The sequence below is a fragment of the Ascaphus truei genome, chromosome 3, assembly GCF_040206685.1.
Source record: "Ascaphus truei isolate aAscTru1 chromosome 3, aAscTru1.hap1, whole genome shotgun sequence".
NCBI lineage: Eukaryota > Metazoa > Chordata > Amphibia > Anura > Ascaphidae > Ascaphus > Ascaphus truei.
This window is the reverse complement of record NC_134485.1, coordinates 362,808,649-362,833,965: the sequence shown is the minus strand read 5'-3', so window position 1 is coordinate 362,833,965 and position 25,317 is coordinate 362,808,649. Positions and strand designations below refer to the sequence as shown.

Here is a 25,317-nt window from a genome sequence, read left to right as displayed (position 1 = left end):
AGGTCCACCTTTAAGACCCACCTTAAGACACATCTGCTTAAAGAAGCATATGAGTAGCACTGGATAATCATGGACACATGACACAAAGCTTGGCCCCCTGCAGACGCACTTACTAGTATTCCCTCCTACTGTCTCTGTACGTTCTCCCTACCTACCAATTAGATTGTAAGCTCCTCGGAGCAGGGACTCCTTCCTTAATGTTACTTTTACAGTATGTCTGAAGCACTTATTCCCATGATCTGTTATTTATATTTGTTATTTATATGACATGTATTACTACTGTGAAGCGCTATGTACATTTTATGGCGCTATACAAATAAAGACATACATACAAAGGACAGACAACAGAGGGTTGTCATAAATGGAACTTTTCCAGGTTGGGCTAAAGTCGTGAGTGGAGTACCTCAGGGATCGGTACTGGGACCCCTGCTTTTTAACTTGTTTATTAATGACCTTGAGGTTGGGATCGAGAGCTAAGTCTCCATCTTTGCTGATGATACTAAATTGTGTAAGGTAATAGAATCAGAGCAGGATGTAATTTCTCTTCAGAAGGACTTGGAGAGACTGGAAACGTGGGCAGGTAAATGGCAAATGAGGTTTAATACAGATAAATGTAAGGTTATGCATTTGGGATGCAAGAATAAAAAGGCGACTTACAAATTAAATGGAGATATATTGGGGTAATCCTTGATGGAGAAGGATTTAGGAGTGCTTGTAGACAGCAGACTTAGCAATAGTGCCCAATGTCATGCAGTAGCTGCAAAGGCAAACAAGATCTTATCTTGCATTAAACGGGCAATGGATGGAAGGGAAGTAAACATAATTCTGCACCTTTACAAAGCATTAGTAAGACCACACCTTGAATATGGAGTACAATTTTGGGCACCAATCCTAAGAAAAGACATTATGGAACTAGAGAGAGTGCAGAGAAGAGCCACCAAATTAATAAACGGGATGGAAATTCTAACTTATGAGGAGAGGCTAGCTAAATTAGATTTATTTACATTAGAAAAGAGGCGTCTAAGAGGGGATATGATAACTATATACAAATATATTCAGGGACAATACAAGGAGCTTTCAAAAGAACTATTCATCCCAAGGGTAGTACAAAGGACCCGGGGGCATCCCTTAAGGTTGTGTCAGGAATCGGAGTTCTCCGCGCTCCCCACACAGAGCCCTCACTTCCCTCGGCGATTCCTCTGCTCAGCGCCGGGCGCACCCGCGCCCTCCCGCGCACACACCTGCACCATCCACTGGCTCGGTCCACACGCGTACACGCGTTACGGAGCGTGCTCATTCTGCACACTCTTCTTCCTGTCCCCCGGAACTCAGGCTCCGCCCCCGCACGGGCATACTCAGGTTACCAACAAGTCTCACCTGGCCTGTTATGCCTGCACCAATCTGCAGTGTCTCCCTGTAGCTCTTCCTGTCCCACCTCCGTTCCTAATTGGACCTTCCTGCTTTATCTAGCTCCTCTCTGCTCTCAGTCTTTGCTCGACATAGTCTCTGCATGGAAGTACTTCAGGATTCTCTTAGTGTTTTCACAGGTTCTGACACGGCTCGTATGACTACCCCCTCTGGCTCTCGATATCGGCACTCCTTGGACAACGCTCACTCTGATACCCCTCAAACCCGGCTTGGACTGCAACCTATCTCCGCTCTCCACTCCTTGACCTCGGCAAGGCACTCTTCACTCTATCTCTACAACCGGTACCGGCAAGTATTGTCTACATTACTATACCTGGCATGGCAACACTTTATACCACACTCCGGGCACGCTCCCTTTGCTGCGGGTGCGTGTATTACCACTTCCCCCTTCAGCTCAGGGGACGGGTCTGGTCTGCGGGCATCACCGGCGTAACAGGTTGGAGGAAAGGAAATTTCACCAGCACCAAAGGAAAGGGTTCTTTACAGTAAGGGCAGTTACAATGTGGAATTCATTACCCATGGAGACTGTGATGGCAGATACAATAGATTTGTTCAAAAAAAGGTTGGACATCTTTTTAGATGGGAAAGGTATACAGGGATATACCAAATAAGTATACATGGGAAGGATGTTGATCCAGGGATTAATCTGATAGCCCCCCCCCCCCCCAATTAAGCCCTCTTTGTAGGTAAGCACAGACACAGAAAGGGTCTTGACCTGTTATAACCACAATTTCTAACCAACGTTAACCCCGGACGTAACAGATCAATTAAAATACTTAATATTCCCTGTCATTTTTATTACAGGCAATATACTGTTATACCGTGATTACTGTATCCCCCACTGGGCACTTAACTCCTTCATCTTCACCTTCCCCGTGGAGCACTTAACCCATCCTTCTCCCCCCTCCCCCAGGGCACTTAACCATTTTATATCCCCACAGGTCATTTAACCCTTCTTCTTCCCCCTTCCCCGGTCACTTAACCTTTCCATCTCCCCCCCTGGGTCACTATACCCTTCCATATCCCCCCCCCCCCCGGGGTACTTAACCCTTCCTATTCTACCCCTCCCCCTGAGGAAATTAACCCTTCTATCTTCACCTTTCCATCTGCCCCTCCCCCCCCCCCCGGGTCACTTAACTCCCCCCCCCCCATTGGTTACTTAACCCTTACATCCCCCTCCCCCTGGTTACATAGTTACATAGTAGATGAGGTGAAAAAAACCATGCGTCCATCAAGTTCCACCTATGGCTATGACTGTTCACTTGCTCTTCCACTCCCCCCCCCCCCCCATGCACTTAACCGTTCCATCTTCTTCTTCCCCCTCCCCCCAGGGCACTTAATCCCTCAATCCCCACCTTCCTCCTTTGATTTAAACCCATGTTGCAAAATGATTTCAAACAGATTTTTGTCAATTCTTAGGTAAATGTGCTATCAAAAGAAAACACATTTTCTTAAGATTTATCAAATTTTTTTTATTAAATGTGTTTATTTCTAAATGGAGGGAGTATCTAAGGGTGAAAGTGATGGGATGAAGTATGAACGGATGAGGGTGATGGGAGCAGTGTAGGTGATAAATGTTGCCCGACATGGAAAGGATTTGGAAATGAAGGACACTGTTATAGTAAATTTAAAGAAAATGTATTTCTTTTGAGAACACATTTTATTTAGATTTACAATAAAATGTTCTTACTTTTTAAAAATCAAATATTTACAGCATTGCGATATATATCGTCATCGCGATAAATTTATTGATATCGTGGAAGTTTTTTGTTATCATCCAACCTCATCTGGATCTCACTTTCCAAAATCTTCTACAGGTCTTTACTCTTTGCAACCTCTCTCCCTGTGTTGTTGACAGGGAGACACTTCCGTGCAACCCTAACGACTCCAACACCACCTCACTAATGCAATGCCTCCTGTTATATTGTTGGATTATAAACCCTCTGTGGAGAGATTGTGTAATACTCTCGTCTATAGACTGTATACAGTATGTAATTCCCTGTACTTTTGCCTACGTACTTCTATTGGGAAACATTTTGCAGACATTATATACAAATGAATGAAACAAACTTGCAGTGCCATGAAAATAATATTACAAAAATAAAAATGTTTCATTAAAAATAATAGGGACTGTGTATGTGAACATAACAGCACTTGGAAGTGTTTCTTTTATGGCGTATGTGCCTGTTATTACAGAAAATGTAATCACATTAAGAACAGTTGCCTAGGCTAGCTTTGATCCCCTTTATTATTCATAATGATCAACTAATCTCATTCTAATGAAGAGCTAAACAATCCAGTCAAGACGTGCAAAGTATCAATAAACAATAGGTTTACAGGTACTTCAATTTGTTCAAAAGCATCCACTGCTCATGTGCCTCTCACCTGCTGTGATGTTTAGTGGAATTACTTTATCTTGTTGAAAATACAGTTATTTGTGCACAGTAAAAGAATATCTACTAATCAGCAGTGTTTTGTGATTCTACTGCATAACAAAATACTTATCTAGACAGACAACATTCACTACTTGTAGATTAATTAGATTCCCACTGGTAAAGTGCAGCTGGTAAATACCAAGTATATAGGACTGTTACAAATCTAATGCAATTTAAAAGTGCTATGAAAAGTGTATTTAGAAGGTGCTGTATAAACCCCCATAATAACAGATCTGAGATATAAATATATGATTTAGTGAATGCAGCGATAGTCTTATTTTTAATTAACATTAGTATTTTATTTGTAACAGCCTTAGGGTGCTAGAGTGCCACTGGACCTCTGGCACTTCCGGTCATGTAATTGATTCCCAAGCGATCACATGACTTGGCCAGGATATGCCATAAATGGCAGTGGAGCGGCCTCCACTTCTGTTTCAATCGGGGTGGCTGCTCCAATCGAGCGGTCAGCCCAATCATCCCCTAGAAAACGAGCAAGTGCTTGTGACGTACAGATAAATCATGCTCTATGTGGAATTGCCCCCCAAAAGTGTGCACCTAATTCCGATGCCTCGTGCACCTTGCCACACAGAGCGCACAGACCTTGTTTGTGGTCATGTAAAGTAGAGTTGAGGCGGTCACAGCACTTAGAGTCCAGCCAGAGAGTAGATAAAGATAAAATCAGCTTTAATAGAACATGCTGTACATCACAGAAGGGGAACTCTGACACGTTTCGTCCCTGTCCGGGACTTTATCTTTTATATCAAATATGTATAATTTATTTTAAATAAACTTGCAGTAAAAGCATAAAAATGTAGACAATCATGCTGATAAAAATCAATATGACTACAAAAATTTACATTTTTTTATGAAAAATTAAAAAAAAAATAAGTCTACATTTAGCCTATAATAGTAATAATCCCCTCAGAACAGGGCATTATTGGCCAGTAATGCCCTGTTCTGAGGGGATTATTACTTAAATACCATTACATATCATATTGTATCGTACAAAATGTACGGGATTAAGGGACGGGTTACATTGCATTTGAAGACACTTTAGCGCCTACTATAATTTCTTGGAGTATTGCAAGCATCGCTAAAACTACATTTTCTCATGTCCTGACGCACTTGCGGGTCAGCCGCGAGCAGCTGAACAATGAATGGGTGGGGGGGGGGGGGCACCCATACACTGCCCACAGAGACAAATGTCCAGTAAATAACGCTATATCTGTACCTGGTAAATCATGAGGGCAATGTAAAGGTGAATTACTCATTTTACAACTACTGCACATCCAAAGGTTCAGATACATATAGAATCAATTTGAACTTTTGACAGTTTCATGTTCCCTCAGGAAAATTAGGTGATTGATGCATATAAAAAAAATCAGGCAGGTATTTATAAACAACAAGTGAAAAAGGTGAAAACAATAGCTGGGCAAACACGAAAACACCAGATTGTAGAAAAATATCAAAAATAATTTATTAGTTTATGCAAGAAGACAAAACAGATCTCTCCCACGCGTTTCATGCCTCCAGGCCCTTTGTCAAGGAGTAAGGAATATAAACTGGAAGTTACTTTATATACCCGGTGTGACGCATTGTTATCATTAAAAACAAGTGAAACAAATCAAAGTATGTAGAAAATCTTAATCATACTAATGATCATTTCTAAAAAAGTCTTCATAACATAGAGTATAGAATATATATTTATAATTAATCTATAATCAGCTTTCATTAAAAAAAACTGTGATATCCAATGCGCTGCATAATAGAGCAATTTGGACCAATAATTATAGAATCAACGGAAAATAATATTTTTATTTAACTAATGTCAATAGAAACATTAATTATAGGAAATGTCTCAGTGTTTACCCCTTGAGAAATTAGCATGCTCAATGTAAATATCCAATAAGACTCTTTCTCCATTGTGGGTATTCAATTTCACATGTCCAATAGCTGTGCATATACCTTTTTCTAATTCACCTCTAGAACACAAAGTAAAATGTTTGGAGGCCGGATGAGTAAGCTCTTTCTTTTTTATAAGTCTCAAGTGCTCCATTATGCGTAATTTGAGCATTTTGTTAATGAGACCCACGTCATTTTTATTGCAACCATCTTTTGTACCTATAAATGACTTCAACTTGTTTTCTATCATTATTAACTTACATAAATTGACACAAGTTAACTTTAAAAATATTTTTCACACAAAACCCTTTTAATTCACCAAGGTTTGAAGATTCTAAATAAGGTGATGCCCTATACACTGTATGATCAAACAATTCACTCCAATTTTGACTTTAAAGATTTATGCATGCTACAGGATCTTACAGGTTTGTTAGATGACAAATCTTCTATTGTAATTGACTTTTTAACTTTTTTTCTGGTAGGATTCAGTTCTAAAAATCAGTTTTTTTTATCCCGGGGATGGGAAAAACTGTTTAACTTTTCCAAAAAATGTTTGAAAGAGATCTGTTATTTTAATCGAAAAGCATCAATGTCAATACGGTTTCTAGCCATGATAATTTGTCACTGGCTGAACACGAAGCACTAAATATAACAGAACAATTACAATAAAACATGCTGAATAAGAAGGAGCTGCAATAGTTCTTAACAGTATTATTGCAATGAAGCATTGAGACAACTAAATGATAATGTCTCTTAAAGAAAACATATTGTTGATCCCACAAAGAGATCTATTTTCCAATTATAGGAGTTTCTAGATCAAAGTATTTTATTAGTTCTATATTCTGCAGAATTTAATTTTATATATAATCGAAGTCCTATTATTTCCATCTTTTACCACTTACAGAAAGTCTATGATAGTACCACCAGGTAAACTAATAGTTTCCAGTATAGTGTCTCTGAGTGAGAATATGTTTATTTACATTGATCACAGTTTGCAACGCTTTGTCACTACACTACCTTCTTTATTATTTAAAAACATTGTATCACTTTTAAAGGTTTTTCATTGGCATTCATAACTTATTTGGGTCCCTTTAGGGGTTTCTTAATTATACACTATTATTGAACATCACCATGATTCTGCTGCAATTTTAACTGGATCATCTCTTTCACAGGCTGAAAGCACTTTTATATTAGATGGTATTCAATTTCTTCTTACTCACAATAATTTTTTACTTGATAATACATATTTTTTTTTATCTCCAAACACGTGGGACAGCAATGACGTCACAAATGACATCACAAATGACATGTCCCATCACATCAGAGAATGTGGGGTGGATAAAGGTGATTATGGAATTGGTGAAGTTGATGTCAGGATGTATGTAGCACACTAAAGACTACTACTATGGCACCGTGGACAATTTCCACTCTAACCAGCACTGAAGTTCATTCCTCCAAAGCTATCATCACAACCAAGCATGGGGGAGCAGTGTGTGTAAGTGTGTGTGTGTGTGGGGGGGGACTTATTGAGAAGCCTGATATTTTTGGGATGCGGTGGGTTGGTAGAGAAAGGGATCAGAGAGGACTAATACTTGCGGGGGGAGGGGATGGAGGGATAAAGGGTCCGCAGATACTTGAGGCAAGGGGAACAAAAGGATCACATAAGCCGAATGCATCTACAGGGGCAGAGTGAGAAAGACCCTGGAGAAGCCTAATGTAAGAAAAAGAAAGGGATTGGACAAGCCGCATGCTTCTGGTTGGCGAGTTGAGTAAGGCCCCTGAGAAACCTAATGCTTGTGGGGTGAGAGGTGAAAGGGATCAGAGAAGCCATAAGCTTGGGAAGAAAGGGATTTGAGAGGCCTCATGTTTCTTGGGAGTGGGAGGAGACAGGGATCAAACAGGTGAGATGCTTGGAGAGGTGGGTAAGAAAAGTCCAGAAATGCCTGATGTATGAGGAGCAGGCTGTGGAGAAACGGACCGGAAAAGCCTGGTTCTTTGCAGCTGCATTCCACATTCTCTGATGGGATGGGATCATGTCATATATGATGTAATTTGTGATATCATGTTTGATGACATCAGCAAAGCATGGGGGAGTTAAGGTTGCACGCACACACATGCGTTAAAAAAAATTACTACAGTGACATCTCTTAAATACATATCAACAATATCCAAGGATCCAGTAAAGTAATGGTCACATCATGCAAATGTTATGGTTTACTAACTCACCTGCTTTCCATCCAACGTATACAGACGTTTCACCACTCCTGAGTCCAGCTTTATGGCATCGGTTATATCAGTAAGAACCTGGTCAAAAGAATGAGCTGTCTTCTTGTTCAGGAGAATCCGGACAGCTTTCCGTGGTTTCACACCGCTCCTAATGATGGTGAGGAGTTTTGGCCTAATGAAATCCTTGTTGTCTCTTCCATCAGAGGTGCTAGGCTTGGGAGCAACAAGTGCTTGCATTGAACGAGGGACAGGTGTTGTCTTCACGTTCACCGACCAATTAGGATTGACATTCTTTGTGTACTCCAGTTTCTTGAATGGCTCAATAGATCCACACACGTAGCACTCACCTAAAGGAAATAAATCATCTGTGTTAATCAGTTACTTGGTTCTACATGAAGCAAATGCATGTTCCCTGTCCTAACTTTGTTTTGTGCTGATAGATCAGTTAAAATTCAAAATCGCTAACGTTTAATTATTTTTTTACTTCAGAAAAATTACAATTCTGGTTAGTTGATTTAAAGATTCCCTACAAATGAAAAATTTTTTTTTAAAGGAATTCCTGATAACCTTAAATGATACTTCTTTTTCCCTTTATCTAACTGAGAAGTGCTTTGAGTCCCACTGGAAGAAAAGCGCAATATAAATAAAGTTATTATTATTTATCCTTAAACCTCTTCACCATGGTAATTGTCATCTAATGACCGAAGAAGAGTATTTCTTCTACAAAACAACCTACCCCGGAGTCAAAGGGCGATCCGCTTTATCACACCTAAATTGTCGATATCTGCCATTTAAGTTAATGTCAGATATCGCCAATACAGGTGCGACACAGCGGATCGTGTTTTGATAACTCCGGGGCCTTGAACAGTCATGGAACTTCAACACCATCAATTTCTCTCTTCCCCAACATACGTTTTCTTTCCACAAACCCCTTCTTCCTATTTAATTGTAAGAAGGGACTTTTGTAACTATGTTGGTATTTTTATTCCATTTCATTGTATTATAGATTACTATGGAATATATTGTACCTTATACCCAAATAAATTATTGTAATAATTACAAATTTTACACGCATTGAATCATTTGCCAGTAAGACCATTGTTTCCCATTTTTAACTATTAGAAATAAATCTTTGATGTCCAAGTTTAAAAAAGTAAGAGTCACTTTTATATAAAAGTACAGTATAAAAGGGATTAATGAAAGGTATCATTAACATATGTGTGGTCATGTAAATAAAAATAGGAGCCTGGGCAATTAGGAAATATTATTAGCCTTAAGACCAGTTTCGCAACACAGAAAATATTAATTGTATTATGTCCCAGTTGATAGGAATTGGATGGTAGTTCTGCAAAAATCACATCTCCATGCTAAGATAATTCACCACATTTTGAATACAAAACAATGGAAGAGAAGAATTAATAAAAGAAAACAACAGTTTACATAAAATTGGTATTTACAAAGAACAACATTTTTTGACAAGTAATGAAGAAGCTACAATTTGCATTTAAATGAACTGAACAGTGATGTAGGAAAGCTGAATGATTTTCCAGTTATTTAAACACAAACTACAGCTGCAAGCTAATTATTACTGGTCTCATTTAGAAAAATAATGTAAGTGAAACAAAGATCAGTTATAGCGTGCTGCTCACTTTCAGTATTAGGCATTTTGTTTTGCTGCTAAACAGCAACAGTTGGATCTTAATGTCAAATTCCAAGGATGCACATGACTGAGGTTTGAGGAACTTGGGGCCCAAATAAAATGGCATTTTGTTTTGAAAGCGATTCTTTGTCACACTGCGCCACTTCCTTCTTGCAGTGGAGTGAAACAAAAGGGGCTTACAGATCATGGCAATTTTCCAGCAAACGTGTCACAAGAGATGGATTTTCATCTTGTAGTAAAACCTCAAAACGTTGCTGTCATTTCAATAGAAGGGGTTAAGGAGGGATTACATCAGGCAAATACTATACTATAAACATATTTATCAATTCAATGTATCTCCCGATAGTATGTGTAAAAACCTCCATGATGTTTTAAAGCAGCCATTCCAGGTGCAATCTTTTGTATATTGTACACGGTGGGGTACCCCGGAACTCATCGGTCACCCCCCTTCATCTGGGGACACAACAGGTCCTGGGTGGCGGGCCCAGTGTGGAACAGATGTCCACTGGAGAAACAATATGGTAACCAGTGTCAGATCTTGCTCCGGCAGCCAACAGAAAATGGGTTTTTGTTGGTGACCCCAGCAGCCATGTTTGTTCTTCATTGCTATATTTGTTGTTTATTTTTTGTGTCAAAAACAGCAGGTAAGATTTGAAAAAAATATGAGGTGCATTAAAGCAGCAGTCCAAGCTACTGGGTTTTTATTTTTATTTCCCTTTCATATGTGGATCAATACAATCCACACAATGATAAGTAATTAGCCAAGTTGCCGATCAATCTGTTCTCTTGTGATTGATTGGCAAAGATTCGGCTTGGGAGTTAACTAAATGACTGTCAGTGCAGCAGAAGAGGACCAAAGATGCAAAGTTTTGTGGGGAAGATCATGTGACCAGGCAGTCACTAGGTACAATTTGTGCACTGCTAGAGAGAGGGCAGGCTCCAAAAGGGGTGTGCCAGAGCCTGTTTCAGAAGAGGAAGGGGATGTGACTTTGTAAATGGCTGCTATAGAAACAAAAAAAGCTTGCTATATTATAATACATTAAAAATATAATTCAGAGTTGTTTTTTAAATGCTACAAGTATTTTCTCATAGTACAGAACTGATTTATTTAAAAAATAAACACATATGTAAGATATTGCTTGGTCTGCAGCTTTAAAAGCAGCAATCCTGGTGAAACATTTGTGTTGTTTTTATTTGAAGCAGGTGGTCTTCAGAGCTGAACCGCATTAATTTCAGCTCCGGGGATCCCCTGCTTCCCGAGATATTTACCTCAGGAGGGGGTGGCGGATGGTCCTAAAATAATGGCGGCTTAAATGTCCCCGTCCAGCAGTCCAATAGGAAGCTGTGACATCATCCAGAACCAACTACAGATGTAAGTATCTCGGGAAGCAGGGGGTCCCCAGAGCGGAAATCAACGCGGTTCAGCTCTGGAGACCACCTGCTTCAAACCTGTGTAAAAAAAAAAAGGTTAATGTGTTGTTCAGTAATAGCCAAACCATTACATTTAATATTCAAGGACTCCATTTCCACAGGCTCAGTACCACAAGATTGGCATAAAGCAGATGTGGTGCCTATATTTAAAAAGGGAGCTAGATCACAACCGGGGAATTACAGACCTGTAAGCCTAACATCAATAGTAGGGAAACTACTTGAAGGTTTAATACGGGATAATATTCAGGAATACCTAATGGAAAACAAAATTATTAGTAATAGTCAGCATGGATTTATGAAGGATAGATCTCGCCAAACTAACCTTATTTGTTTCTTTGAGGAGGTAAGTAGGAATTTAGACCAGGGTAATGCAGTTGATGTGGTCTACTTAGATTTTGCCAAGGCTTTTGATATGGTTTCACACAAGAGGTTATTGTACAGAATAAAGGAAATTGGAATAGGTACAAATATTTGCACCTGGATTGAAAACTGGCTGAAGGACAGACAACAGAGGGTTGTCTTAAATGGAACCTTTTCAGGTTGGGCTAAAATTGTGAGTGGAGTACCTCCGGGATCGTACTGGGACCCATGCTTATGAACTTTTGTATTAATGACCTTGAATTTGGCCTGGAGAGCAAAGTCTCCATCTTTGCTGATGATACTAAATTGTGTAAGGTAGTGGAATCAGAGCAGGATATAATTTCTCTCCAGAAAGGCTTGGGTAGACTGGAATCATGGGCAGGTAAATGGCAGATGAGGTTTAATACAGAAACATGTAAAGTTATGCATTTGGCAAACAAGAGTATACAGGCGACTAACAAATTAAGTGGGAAAAAATTAGATGAATCCATGATGGAGAAGGATTTTGGAGTGCTTGTGGACAGCATGTTTAGCAATAGTGCCCAAAGTTGTGCATTAGCTGCAAAGGCAAACCAGATCGTACTGTATTTTGCATTAAACAGGGACTGTATGGAAGAGAAGTAGGCATAATTCTGCCCCTCTGTAAAGCATTAGTAAAACCACATCTTAAATATGGAGTACAGTTTTGGGCACCACTTCATAAAAAATACATTATGGAACTAGAAAAACTGCGGAGAAGAGCCACCAAATTAATAAAATAATGGAAAATCTAACTTATGAGGAGGGTTTCCTGCATCACTGACGTCACACGCCGAGTCGACAGCGTGTCTGTGAGCAGTGTACCTCCCCGTTGTGCTGGAAGGATTTGCAAGCTGCGGACGGCATTAGCGCGGAGTATCATCCACATTGCACCATGTGAGTGTATTTTAAAGCATTGTTTAAGTGTTTTAGCTCAATAAAGTAATTGCATACTACACCATATTGTGCCCATCTTATCTCACGTCGGTGGGGGTGTCGCAACGGATCTATCCCTGACGTCATCGAGGACTGTGATTGATCCCAATTAAGCTGTCTCCACACGGGGGTTCGTGAGAGGAACAGAGGAGAAGGGGAGCCACCACAGATTCTCTCCAATGAACATACAGATGTAACTTATGTGAGTAAGATTCTGTATTATCCTAGATAGGGATCTGATTGTAGAAATACGCTGCGCAATCAGGTGTGTCTGTCATCTATATTTCAGAAGGTGTATTCATCTACATCAAAGACACCGTCCCATCTGAAACATCTTTATCAAGCCCAACTACCATCTTGAAAGATCAGAGACTTCCTTTAAGGTCACGGTATCTTGGACTTATAGCGCTGGGGACTTTATATTTGTTTGTGCACTTTTGTTACCAGGTTTGGAATAGCCTGTTATTATTGTCACCAAGCTGCTTTCGCTATAGATTTTGTTCTCACATTGATGTATATAATGACACATATTGTTTAGCACATTATTGTTAGCACTTATTAATATTTTTAGTGTAGGTTAGCGCTTTTTGGAGGGGTTATTTTCTTTGTTTTGTTTATGAGGAGAGGCTAGCTAATTTAAATTTATTTACATTAGAAAAGAGGTGTATAAGAGGGGAAATGATAACTATACACAAATATATTCGGTGACAATACAAGGAGCTTTCGAAAGAGCTGTTCATCCCAAGGGCAGTACTAAGGACAGGGGTCATCCCTTAAGGCTGGAGAAAAGGAGATTTCACCAGCATCAAAGGAAAGGGTTCTTTACAGAGAGGGCAGTTAAAATGTGAAATTCATTAACCGTTGAGACTGATGGCAGATACAATAAATATCTTTAAAAAATGGTTGGGACATTTTTGTTTTAAAGAAAGAAAGGTGCAGAGGAAAGTACCAAATAAGTAAACATGGGAAGGATGTTGATACAGGTAGAAATCGGATTGACAATATTTGGAGTCAGGAAGGAGTTACATTTTCCCCTTATGAGATCATTTGATGATATTTCACTGTTTTTTTTTGTTTGCCTTCCCCTGGATCAATATACCTTTAAGTACAAATATAGAATAAGTATCCGTCGTCTAAATTTAGCATAGGTTGAACTTGATGGACATATGTCGTTTTTCAACCTCATCTACTATGTAACTATGTAATTTTGTTGTACAGTACTGCTTTAAGTGGCACAAGCAACATGTCTAATAAATCTATTACCAAGGTTCTTACATTTGTAACAAATGCAAAGATAAAATAGTGCACGTGTAAAAAAAAAAAACATTTCTCTGCCTTGAAACATAGGGGCTTACTCTGTAAAATGTGATAGAGTAGATTTATCATAGAAAGTCCCATTCAAGTGCCAAATTGGCACTATCAAACTGTACTCAGGGAGAAGGAGCGGCTCAGTGAGTAACGACACTGTCTGCACTGAGTTTGAAGCAGCAGAGTCTGGTTCAATTCTTGGTTTAGGCTCCTTGTGATTTTGGGCAAGTCACTTTATCTCCCTGTGCCTCAGGCACCAAAAACAGAGATTGTAAGCTCCACGGGGCAGGGACTGTGTCTGCAAAATGTCTCTGTAAAGCGCTACGTAAAACTAGCAGTGCTATACAAGAAAATGCTATTATTATTACTTTATTAAATAAATTCTCTACACCCAAATTGTTTCTTAAACATGTATGTATAATGTTGGCAAAGGGAATTTTATGCCAGCTCAGTTTCCCATTACAATACTATAGGTGAATAGTGTAACTTTTCCATAACTACAGTATTTCTACAAGTGCTCCCCAAGTCACATGCTGACATACACGGGACAAAATTGATACACATACAAATAGACAATTGTATTGATATTTCCATAGGTGTTTTGGCAGGTTATAACACCCTCTAACAGACTACTGAGAATTCTTTCAAGTTGAAGACTCTGCATCATTCTCCACCACACCCAGTTACATACAGTATATGTGCTACTATTGATATGCAGAACTACTGTATATTGACAACAAGAGTTGCTGAAGAAAAGAGAGAGCTGTAGTTATACCTTACGCCATTTCAAATCCTTTTCAGGAACCTAGACCAAAGTTTTGGGCTTGCAAAATAGCCTGCAAGTCATTCATAATAGATCGATAAACTACACCGTTTTGTGTACATGCAATGGACTTTTGAAATTGAAGATTTGGGGCCATATTTACTAAATTGTGCTAAGTCCTAAAGCACCTTAAGGCCCACTCAAGGGAATGTGTCATAAGATACCTTAGAGCTTATCGCTGCTTTGTGAACATGGCATTGGCAGGTGTTTCATCATGTCTATGTATTTGTCTCTGTCAGTATGGATGCATTGTTCTGCATGTCTGTATGGTGGTATGGCTATGTAAGTTGAGCCTGTGTGGGTGTATGGTTTTGTAGGTTCATGGCTATGTCTATGCAGTTATGTCTCTGTGGATGAGTATCTGAGCCTGCAAGGATGCATAACCTACAAACAGAGCACAGAAAAAGACAGAAGAAGAAATTAAGAAAACAGACAAGTACAGATGCAGTCAGATACATTTAGCAATTTGCCTCAAGGAAACTGCACCTGAAAGGGAGGTTGCTTCCCCAGGGCCAAATACTCAGTTGACTAATTGCCCATAAAGATTAACACAGCGGGGGTCCCTACTTCTGAATGGAACTCCTGCTTCGTTAATCCTACCGGGCCGCACCAGTCTGGAAGGGCTGCACAGTGAGAGCAGACAGATGATCGAGCTGTTTTTATTTAATTTTTATTACATAGTATTGAAGCAGGGGGTCCCCGAGCTGAACCACATTTATTTCAGGTAGGGGGACCCCCTGCCTCCTGAGGTACAGTTGAAGTTAGGTGTAGAGAATGGTGCTCAGAATCATAGGTGGCTCTGTAGAAGAAAATAATTTCTCTCTCGTATTTCATATATAATTCATAAAAGTCTGGATGCTTGTAATGAATGTCCCATATAAGATTGTATAATGTAGCCCAGAGAGGAATATGTGTCTAGTGGTGTCCACTTGACAAACCACAAGATGAGACACATTGATAATTTCCCAATCTGATAAGGAATATACAGTTCAAGTGATGACAAGGAAATATGGAAGTTCAATCAGTTACCTGATAAAGTGCTTAGGCACGAAACGCGGAGGTGCGTTTCATCTTGTCCATCCACCCTATTGAGCTTGCAATAAATTGATCTTTGTATTATTGGAGTTCCCCTGGATTACTTATCCTATGCTGATTCATTACTGGCTATTTTTTGCCCATTTTCTGCTGTGCTCTGTATCTTTTTACAACTCCTGAGGTACAGGCCACGGTATGAGGTGGTGGTATCTCCTGCAAGTTTAAATGTCCCGGTCACGTGAGCCGTGACGCGGGAGAATTAAGCTTGCAGGAGATACCGGCACCTCATACTGTGGCCTGTAACTCGGGAAGCAAGGGGATTCCCTGGACCTGAAATGAATGAGCGTGTTGCCTGTTAGAGCTGTGCAGGGAGAGGAACTACTTCTGTCTGTTCTCACTGCGCTGCTCTTCCAGACTGGTAGGATTATCCAGGTAGGATTAACGCAACGGTTGATCCATTCAGAAGGGACCACACTGTGTTAATCCTGATGGGAAAATCCCCCCCCGGTGCCGCACTTGGGACAGTGATCAGGCCGCACTTGGGGCGTGGTTCACTCGCTCCAAGTGCAGAGAAGGGTGGAGATGAATCTGGCTGCATCTGTATATATGAATGACTATAACATTTAGGGAATATATATCGATGATCGAAAAGTAGCCAACATGGAAAGGAGAGAATTATAATTTAGAAATATATATGGCATATAATGTAAGTGGTAGAGCAATCTGAGAGATATAAATAAACAGGGAAAATTATGTTTTACAACGTGTACTTCAAAATAATATAGGGATGATAAATGTAATAATTATGAAGTCAAATTACTGTATGTATAAAACAAGAAAAAAGTAATTATATTAACCTGTTCATTGGTTCAAATCTGTTTATTTTACTTAAATTTAAAGGCTTATGATTTTGTTTTAAATGCTTCAATGCTTTAATGCCCTCTCATCCCATAGGGCTCTCCAGCATTGAAGAGGTTTAAGTGGACAACCTTTTGTCCAATACCACCCTGCTGTAAGACTTTTCTAATGCTGACCTTCCACTAGTTGATCCAGTGAGATTATCTTCTTGTTCCCATCCACAGTGTAGATAGTTCTCACTCCTTGGGGTAGGTTCACATTATCAGACAGAGTCCTGGTGAGATCAGCCAGGAGAGCCTCAAATGATCTAAATCGGTCAGGGGAAATAGCGTACACAATCCCTTTAAAGTACCGATCTCCATTGCGAAAGAATCGGACCTTCTTGGCTTTCTTTTCCGAACTCAGGGCCTGCAGAGTACGGGTTCGGTAGAAACTGCAGTGAGCACTATGGGTAGGACTTGGCAAACCATTTGCCCTGGATCCTCTGCTGTACCTTTGAGCTTTATCACGCTCATCAAAATGCTCAAGCTCCATATCCCTCACGAAGGACATTGTAGGGATTCTAAAGAAAGAAAATATAGAGAGATTATTCACAAGGCAAAAATAAAATTATCAACATTAAAATAACAGTGATTTTCATGTAATTACTCTGAAATGTTTCTCATGGGTTGTAGTGAAAACCTGTTCTTGGCTCTGTCTTTTACTGCTGTTACTATTATGAGAACAGTTTTTAAGAATTCTAAATACATGTTAGATCTGTCACTAAATTGTTAATGAAATGGCTTTTTCTCTCACGTAAATGTAAAAATAATTGAGCCTCAGTACAAATGTCATAAAAGAAACACAGATTCAGTTTCATTTTACAATGTACCAGAAAGGCTTTTTTTTTTTCCTTTTCTTTTAAGGAGATAGAACAATAAAAAGTAAAAAAAAAACAATCTGAGCATAAATCACCATTATTGAGAAAACAAAGAAAAAAACATTTTAAAAAAAATAAGTCTGATTTTTTTTTATACTTATGTAAAATTGACTGGTGGATTTTCAATTTAATTATGCAAAAATAATCAACATAGGGCTCATTACATGCAAATCATTATGCAAATTCAGTGCTGACTGAAACAACTGTAACATTAAAACATAGAAATTAATGGCAGATCAGAACCACAGGGCCCTCCTAGTATTTCTGTGAGAACTTTTGATCCCGTTTTTTCGTCTTTAGAACACAATTTTTTTTTCAGGGCACTTTAAATTCTTTTAGGGAGTGCTTGTATATACTCCAAAGCGGCTGTTCAAGCTGTTTTCAGCCCAAACACCCCAATCATGTAAAAGGGGGTTTTCCCACAGAAATGTCCCAAATGCCTGCTTTAAAATAGAATGACCCCCTTTGGCCCAGATACAGAGAGCTCCATTATCTCAGAGCTCATAACATATTGTTCTCAAAATCAGTACCAGACTTTATGTTCCCGGAGGTTAACGCCAATCCATAAAGCTAAATATATGCAAAAGCAACAGCCGTTAGTTATCTCATTAGCATAGGCTTAACAGCATGTTAAATCAGCGTTCGCTTAAATGAGAGAGAGACATACTTTAGTACAGTTCCATGTGCTATATATGGATGCCCTGAAACCACCTTCAAACAATCCGTGGAAAGACACTGGTGCACAAAAATCAGCACCCCTCAGATACCTGGGATTTATATTGGAGTTATTTAAATATACTTTGCATATCCTATTAGCATATATTCCAAGTATCTCAGGTGTGCTCCTTTTAATACAAAGGTATCTCTCCACGTGGTGTTCGAAGGGTTTCAGGGAATTTATATACCGTAGTACTTGGAACTCTACCTAAAACAGGTCTCTTTCTCCCCTTCCCGCTAATGTCCATTATACCCAACTCCTGAAGAAACCGAAGCAACGGGGAAACGCACACTTTTTACAGCCACTTGTTCACTCATTACCCTCACACATTGTAGACACTAAGCATGTATTATCTCTTTTAGCACCTTTCACTTGGCATCCAAGCTACATCTGGGTTACCCTGGATGTAGCTTCTTTATACAACATTATTGAGCACGAGCACGGTTTAGCTGCCACCGAATTCTTTTTGCACAATCATTCCACTCTTTCCCCAGCACATATAGCATTTATTTTGGATAGTATTAGGTTTTCACTCACACACAACTATTTTCTTTTTGATCACCAGTTTTATCTCCAAACACGTGGGACAGCAATGGGGACTTCGTTTGCCCCCTCCTATGCCAACCTGTTCATGGGTTGGTGGGAGATGTCCCACGTGTTTGGAGATTCCAATCCATTCAGACATCATGTGGCGTTTTACAAGCGCTACATTGATGATCTGATTTTGATCTGGAGTGGTGGGGAGGAGGAGCTTTTGAAGTTTTTTGAATACCTGGCAGAGAACACACTTAATCTGAGATTTACTCACACATATAATAAATACCAAATACAATTTTTGGACTTGGATTTGTATGTAGATATTGAGAACAAAATTCAATCAGATATTTTCAGGAAAGAAAATGCCAGGAATTCATTGCTTCACGCAAAAAGTTGTCACGCTCGCCCCCTGGTCAGAGGCATCCCAAAGGGGCAGTTCCTGCGTTTACTCCCTATGGAGTGCTTTGTCCATAGGGCGGACGAGATGAGAGAGATTTCTGTCGAGGGGATATGAGAGTACAGACTTGGATTTAGCGTATCAGAATGCACTAGATACAGATAGAGAAACGCTTATCAATATGACAGTCAGACGCGCTGGGCAGGGTAAACAGGTCGAGAGCACAGAAGCGCCATTCTTTGTCACAAACTTTAGCGAACAAGCTAATAGTATCAAAGCAATAATACATAAACATTGGGCCACACTATCCTTAGACCCCTTGCTAAGCAAATTGGTCTGTGCAGGCCCCAAGGTAGTATTTCGCAAAGCAGCTACACTAGGCAATTTTTTGTCACCAAGCTTGCTAAAAGCAACCAATCAGAATAAAACCAGACTGTCCTTTTTTCCAAAATTAATTGGTTCATTCAAATGTGGACATTGCAAGATCTGTCCGAATATGACCAATACTACGCATTTTTTCAACCATGATGAAACACGCAGATTCCATATCAGAACTTTTATGTCATGTCAGACTAGTTTTGTTATATATATATTACAATGCGGATGTAAAAAACAGTACGTGGGGCTAACGAGTAGAGCCCTAAAAATCCGCATCTTGGAACACCTGAGACTAATAAAAAACAATGACATGACACATCCAGTACCAATACACTTCAACAAATGTCCGCTGGGCTCTATAAAGAATTTTCAATGTTGTGCCATTGAACACATTGCTTTACCCCCTCGGGGAGGAGATAGAGTTAAGATCTTGCATCAGCGAGAGGCCCATTGGATTCATACATTAAATACGTTACAGCCCAGTGGACTCAATATTGATTGGGATCTGCGTTGTTTCCTTTAGATATTCAAAATTTGTTTACTTTGAGGAATGACAGCATATCTGTATCCTCCTATTAAAGATTGTTCTAGGTAACCCCCTTTTTAGCTTCCGCTCTGTTTCATACCTTTCCCCCTTCCTTCCCCTTTCCCCTTTCTTCACCCCCCCTCCCCCTCCCCCCCCCTTTCCCCTCCTTTTACCCTCTCTCACCCCCCCTCCCCTCCCCCTTCCCCCCCCCCTTTTTCCATGCTATTGGCCCACAGTTTCCAATGTCAAACAGCAACATATAACATCTATTATTAAGTTTATGCATATTACGTGTCTGTATAATGACAGAATGTTTTGCATATCAATATAGATTTGAAGCTGTGATTGAATATGTGACATGGATTTAAGGGACCCACTAGTTCTTTTGCAGTGTTGAGACCAGCTTTTTAATCATTTATATACTTTCAATATACAGCCTGATCACATAGCCTATGTCTATTTATATATATATGTCTAACATAGACTATATTCAATTTATTGTAATGTAACCATTATGGCATATGTATTTAACATACAAACAGGCAAGGGTATTGAATGGGTTAAATTTTAGACTTGTTTTCGCGGGCTTTTTTAGGGTATTTAATCAGGTAGCTGCCGCTTCTCCCCACTCCAAGACGAAGCCCTATCTGTAAGGGTGAAACGCGTAGAGGGGGAGATTGCGGTGTAGCCCTTGTGTGTGTACAATAAAGTTTTTCTGAAGAAACATCCGGGAGCTTAATTTTCTCAGACATGCGCAGTTGCGCCGATTTCTCTCTTCTACTTGGATATCACGGATGGCGGCACGCAGGAGCTGGCGAGGAGAGCGGGTCCCAGACCGGAGATGCAGGAGAGGTAAGACAATATCCCCCTGCACCGGTCAACTCTGTGGCCACGCTGAGCTCCCTCACATACAGCTCCATTGTCTGAGACACCCAGGGGGTGGTTGTTGCTTAATAACACGGAAGCGCAGGACAGTTTCTTGGTCTCTTTCTCCCCTTCCCGCTAATGTCCATTATACCCAACTCCTGAAGAAACCGAAGCAACGGGGAAACGCATAGAGTTGAGCCAGAAATCTTTGTGTGGGATGTTGCACACAGTGCTGCCTGCTGACCTGCCTCCAGTCCATCATCCGGGGATTCAACCCAGAACATTGTTCACTCCTCCCCACTTTTTAAGTAGCAAGTTTTTTCATGCACCTGTGGAAGACTGGTCCATTTCTCCCTCCATTGCAGAGGTAAATGAGAATTTTCACAATCAGTGTTAGAACCAGGCTTATATCGCTTTGGAAAAAGGCAAAAAAGGCAGCGCACTGCCTTTTTTGCCTTTTTCCTTGCTCTATTACCTTGTTGAAGAATTAGCACGCCGCTTTATGAAACTACCGCAATTGGACCAGACTGGAGGATAAGTGAAGCTGAACAGTGAGTAACCCCTGTGGATTTATGCTTATTATTCGATACCTATAGCCTATGGGACAACTTATGTACTAACATATGTGTCATTGCACACTATGTACTAGTCCCCCCTCCCTATTAGGGAATTCTAATCACTCACAACCTCAGTACAGAGGTCCAGGCGATTTTAAATATGCACATATGGGACTGTTCTATATTGGTCACCTCTACTCTTATAACCCTTTAGCCAAAGAGTTTAACTAAATGATCCTTACTTATGAGAAGACGTACAGTTAAGTATTTAACTATATATTTTTTGTCATATTGGATGTAGCATTGGGAATTTATGCTTTTTGTTGTATACAGATTGTAGCCTATTTGTGATATACAATAAAACCTGGAAATACAGATGTAGTAAGACTGTCTTCATTTCCACTGCCATGTGCGTTAACGTGACCAAGGATTAACGCTGTGGAGGTTTCCATTCAGAAGCACTGACCCCCCGCAATGTGTTTGCGGCAGGCCCTGTACCGCCGCCATGGACTTTTGCTTCCTTGTCCGCCGTGGCAAGGACAGTAAGTTTCACTACATCTGTATGTAAAGATGGGCATTTATTGTGTAATTAAAAAAATGCTTTACCCATAACTATATCTGAATGAACCTAATGTTCTTTGGTATAACTAGATTTTGTATTACAGCTGGTAAGCATTATATCAATATAAAGCTTTTTGTACTGTTTAATGACCACACTTATCAGGAGATTTGTCCTTCTGAGAACCTTTAAAAAGTGCAGATACTGATGTATGTGTTGTCTAAAATGCAGGTAACCGATAAACTTATGACAACATGAACAGTAGGTTTTAGCTGTGTTAAGAGGGGTGGTAAACTGTCCTATGTTCCATTGGTCTTTCCACTCGGGCAGTTGAAACCCCCTCCCCTCTACACAAGTACAGGAGAAGTGTGAATTTAGTGAACAGAACAGATGAAAGAATTCCTGGATGGTTGGATTATTTGATGACCGCTTTGGTCCATGCACACATTTCTTGAGCATCACTAGAGAAGAGCACAATTACAGCAGCACTCTATGGACATGCAAGCAGAACAAAACATATAAAGAAAGGCAATCATTTACAGTAAACATATATTAGCTATTGATGTAAACTAAGGACATATAAACTATCGTGGTTGTGCGGAAAAACATTACACCACTAATTGAGGAATATTTAAAATATGAAGTATGAATTGATTTATCAAATAAAATAATATTGTCATTTTTACCTACAAACTGGGTTATTAAACAGGCAAAAATAAATAAAAAAATATATACTGGAAAGAGCAGAGCTCTGATAATGTATCAATAATAATCCACAATAATCCACAATAAATATAGTGAGAATATGAAAACTTGACATTCTTTCCAATTCAAAGATAAAATCTAAGTTTTCCTTAATCTGTGTTCCCCCATACATTACTTGTGAGCGATGGGCCGCCAACTTAATTTTTCCCATGACACCACTCTGCAATGACAGTCTGCCTTGTTACCTGACAGAAGGGAACCGTGTGTTGTCAGGATGGGTACACTCCTTAAAGTCACAGAATTGTAAATTGCATCAGAAACTATGTCTTCTGATCTCACCAATCACATCCCTGAAATGGGATCATGCCCTTGACATTGTTGCAGTTCCCCAAGGTACATCCCCAGTGCCATTTCCTTAGCAGTGACAGGGAGAACCCAAGTTATTAAAATCCCATTGATTCAAAGAACCATTCCCCAAACTCGGCTAAATTGGAGATATAAATCTTAATATGCTGATATGCTGTAACGCATGTACAAGGTGCTCGATGGAAAAAACACACTTTTTTTAAATTGTAATGTACGTTGGTATTCTTCTTACAAATAAAAAGTAATTTTATCCATATAAACAAAGATAATTTGGGAAATCACTGTGGATGGGTAAAGAAAAAATAGTATTGAAAGTCAACGTAAAAAGCAATGAATAAGATGTAACTCAATTTAGCTATGGAAGATTATGGGGAATACATATATAAAACAGAGGTTATTGCTCTTGCTGGTGTGTCATGGTGTATATTTTGTGATATTCAGTGATATTGCTGCCATTGATTGCTATGGAAACGCTGTGATATTCTACATTATCAGTGGGTAAAATAAAGTTGGCCACATCTGCAAAACTAAAATTCCATATATTGCAGGCCCTCCTAGGACCAAAATGAAAGAATAGCAATAACACAATTTAAGGATTAAATCTTGGAACTTGATGCATTTTTCTCAAATCAAACACATAGGGGCCTACTGTATGCTATAAGCCTCGATAAGGCACTTATCGAGGCCTTTTCACCAAAAAGGCCTACTGCTATTCAGTAAGCCTCGAAATGTGGCCGATAAAACCAATTTTTTCCAAAAAAAAAACAATTGCCAGTCGAGCTGTGAGAAGCCATTTATCGGCAGTTTCTCACATTCATGCAATTCTAGTCGCAACAAGTAGGTTATTGGGGCTAATTGAGGCTCTAGAAAGGCGATTTCCTCTCAAAATCCTCCCGCCAGGAAAAGTTGTCGTGAAGGTGGTGAGAACCTGCCAATAAGGCAGCGAGAAAGTTACTTAGAAAAAACAAATGCATTTTTTCTGCATCATATGCATGCCGGGGGTCTCCAGAGCCGATACCCATTAATATCAGCACCGAAGACACCTGGCAGGAATCCCATACAATAAAAATGCATTTACAGGCAACTTCATTATCTTAGCAGCTAACTGCTAAGGCAATGAAGGTGTTAACTACCAGTGCCATCTTTATTGTGGGTAGCGGGGGTGGGTGAAGGTGGTATTTGGCCTGCGGTGGGTGTTTAGGCCTTGCGGGGGGGGGGGGGGGGCGGATGCCCATATTATATGGGTATGATTTACCACTGTGCCAATCAATGAGTACAGGGTAGGTATAGTGGTCCCTGGGTGGATGGTTAGGTCTCCCGGGTGAGTAGCGGGGGAGGGTGGGTTAAGCCCTTAATTACTATAGCGGTTATTAGCTGCTACGGTGATTAATGCTGATCGATTATGGGAGAACTAATCAATCAGCAGCTTGTATAATTAGTTTTCAATAACAATAATCTATCTGCAATAAGACCAACTTCCCCCTCGATCACTTCCTACAATCTTACATTCCTCGCAGTCACCAAAACATGGTTCCCCACCAAAAACACTGCCAGCCCCTCTGCCCACTACGCATCTACGCAATCATTCTTCACCAAACCCCACGTCACACCGGCACTGGAATAAGAGTTTGTCTCCTTGTCTCCGCATCCTCAAAACCTGCCCTCAATCCCCTTTCCTTCTCCTCGCTCTCTTTTTCCGCCTTTGAATTCCATGCCTGCTCTCTTTCTCCATACCCTACACCACTATCATAATTTATCGTCCCCCTTGCTCACCCACACTATTTTTCAATGAGTTTGACTGCTTTCTCTCTTCACTCTCCCCCTCACGCACTCACTCTTATCTTTGTACTTTATATGCATTCTCCATATATTTTATAATGTTTCTACGTTTGTACTCTGCTCATATGTGGCAATCACTAAAGTTTTATAAGTATCAAATATATCTTAATTGAAACAGATGTGGTCCCTGGACTACTTTTATTTTCACCACCATGCTTGACTGCCATGGATCACGTACAATTGTAGAGATTAGCCTTTGCATTCAAAACTAGTAGCCCCAAATGGTACATATGGTATAGCATCGGAGGCAGTGTTACCACAGATTGGGTTGAACAACCTTTTTGGGAATGGTGAACAATGAGTAATGTAGTGTGACCTTTGTGCCATCTGCTAAATAAACCCTGTCTGATTCCTTGTCACAGCTCCTGAATGGACATTGTTTTTATTGGATGCTCACATCTGTGCCCTCAACATATGTCCCATTCAGCAGCCTTGAGTCCGTACAAGTTGCTCTTGCTTTACATATAACCACTTAAGGAGATTTTACCTGAAGCCATACTAGAGACAGGTCATACTTTTCCACGGAACA

At 39.9% G+C, this 25,317-nt stretch overlaps 1 protein-coding gene across 3 annotated transcripts in view; it reads right to left on the bottom strand.

The window, feature by feature from the left end:
• The window catches only part of DCLK1 (doublecortin like kinase 1), a 371,284-nt gene that overhangs the window by 326,262 nt on the left and 19,705 nt on the right, over window positions 1-25,317 (bottom strand). For all 3 annotated transcript variants that reach the window (XM_075592105.1, XM_075592104.1, XM_075592108.1), the window contains exons 2-3: window positions 16,597-16,982; window positions 7,992-8,338 (exon numbers count right to left, since the gene is read on the bottom strand). In XM_075592105.1, coding sequence (XP_075448220.1) covers window positions 7,992-8,338; window positions 16,597-16,972 — 723 coding nt within the window. In that variant the 5' untranslated portion in view covers window positions 16,973-16,982. The remainder of the gene's footprint in view (window positions 1-7,991; window positions 8,339-16,596; window positions 16,983-25,317) is intronic.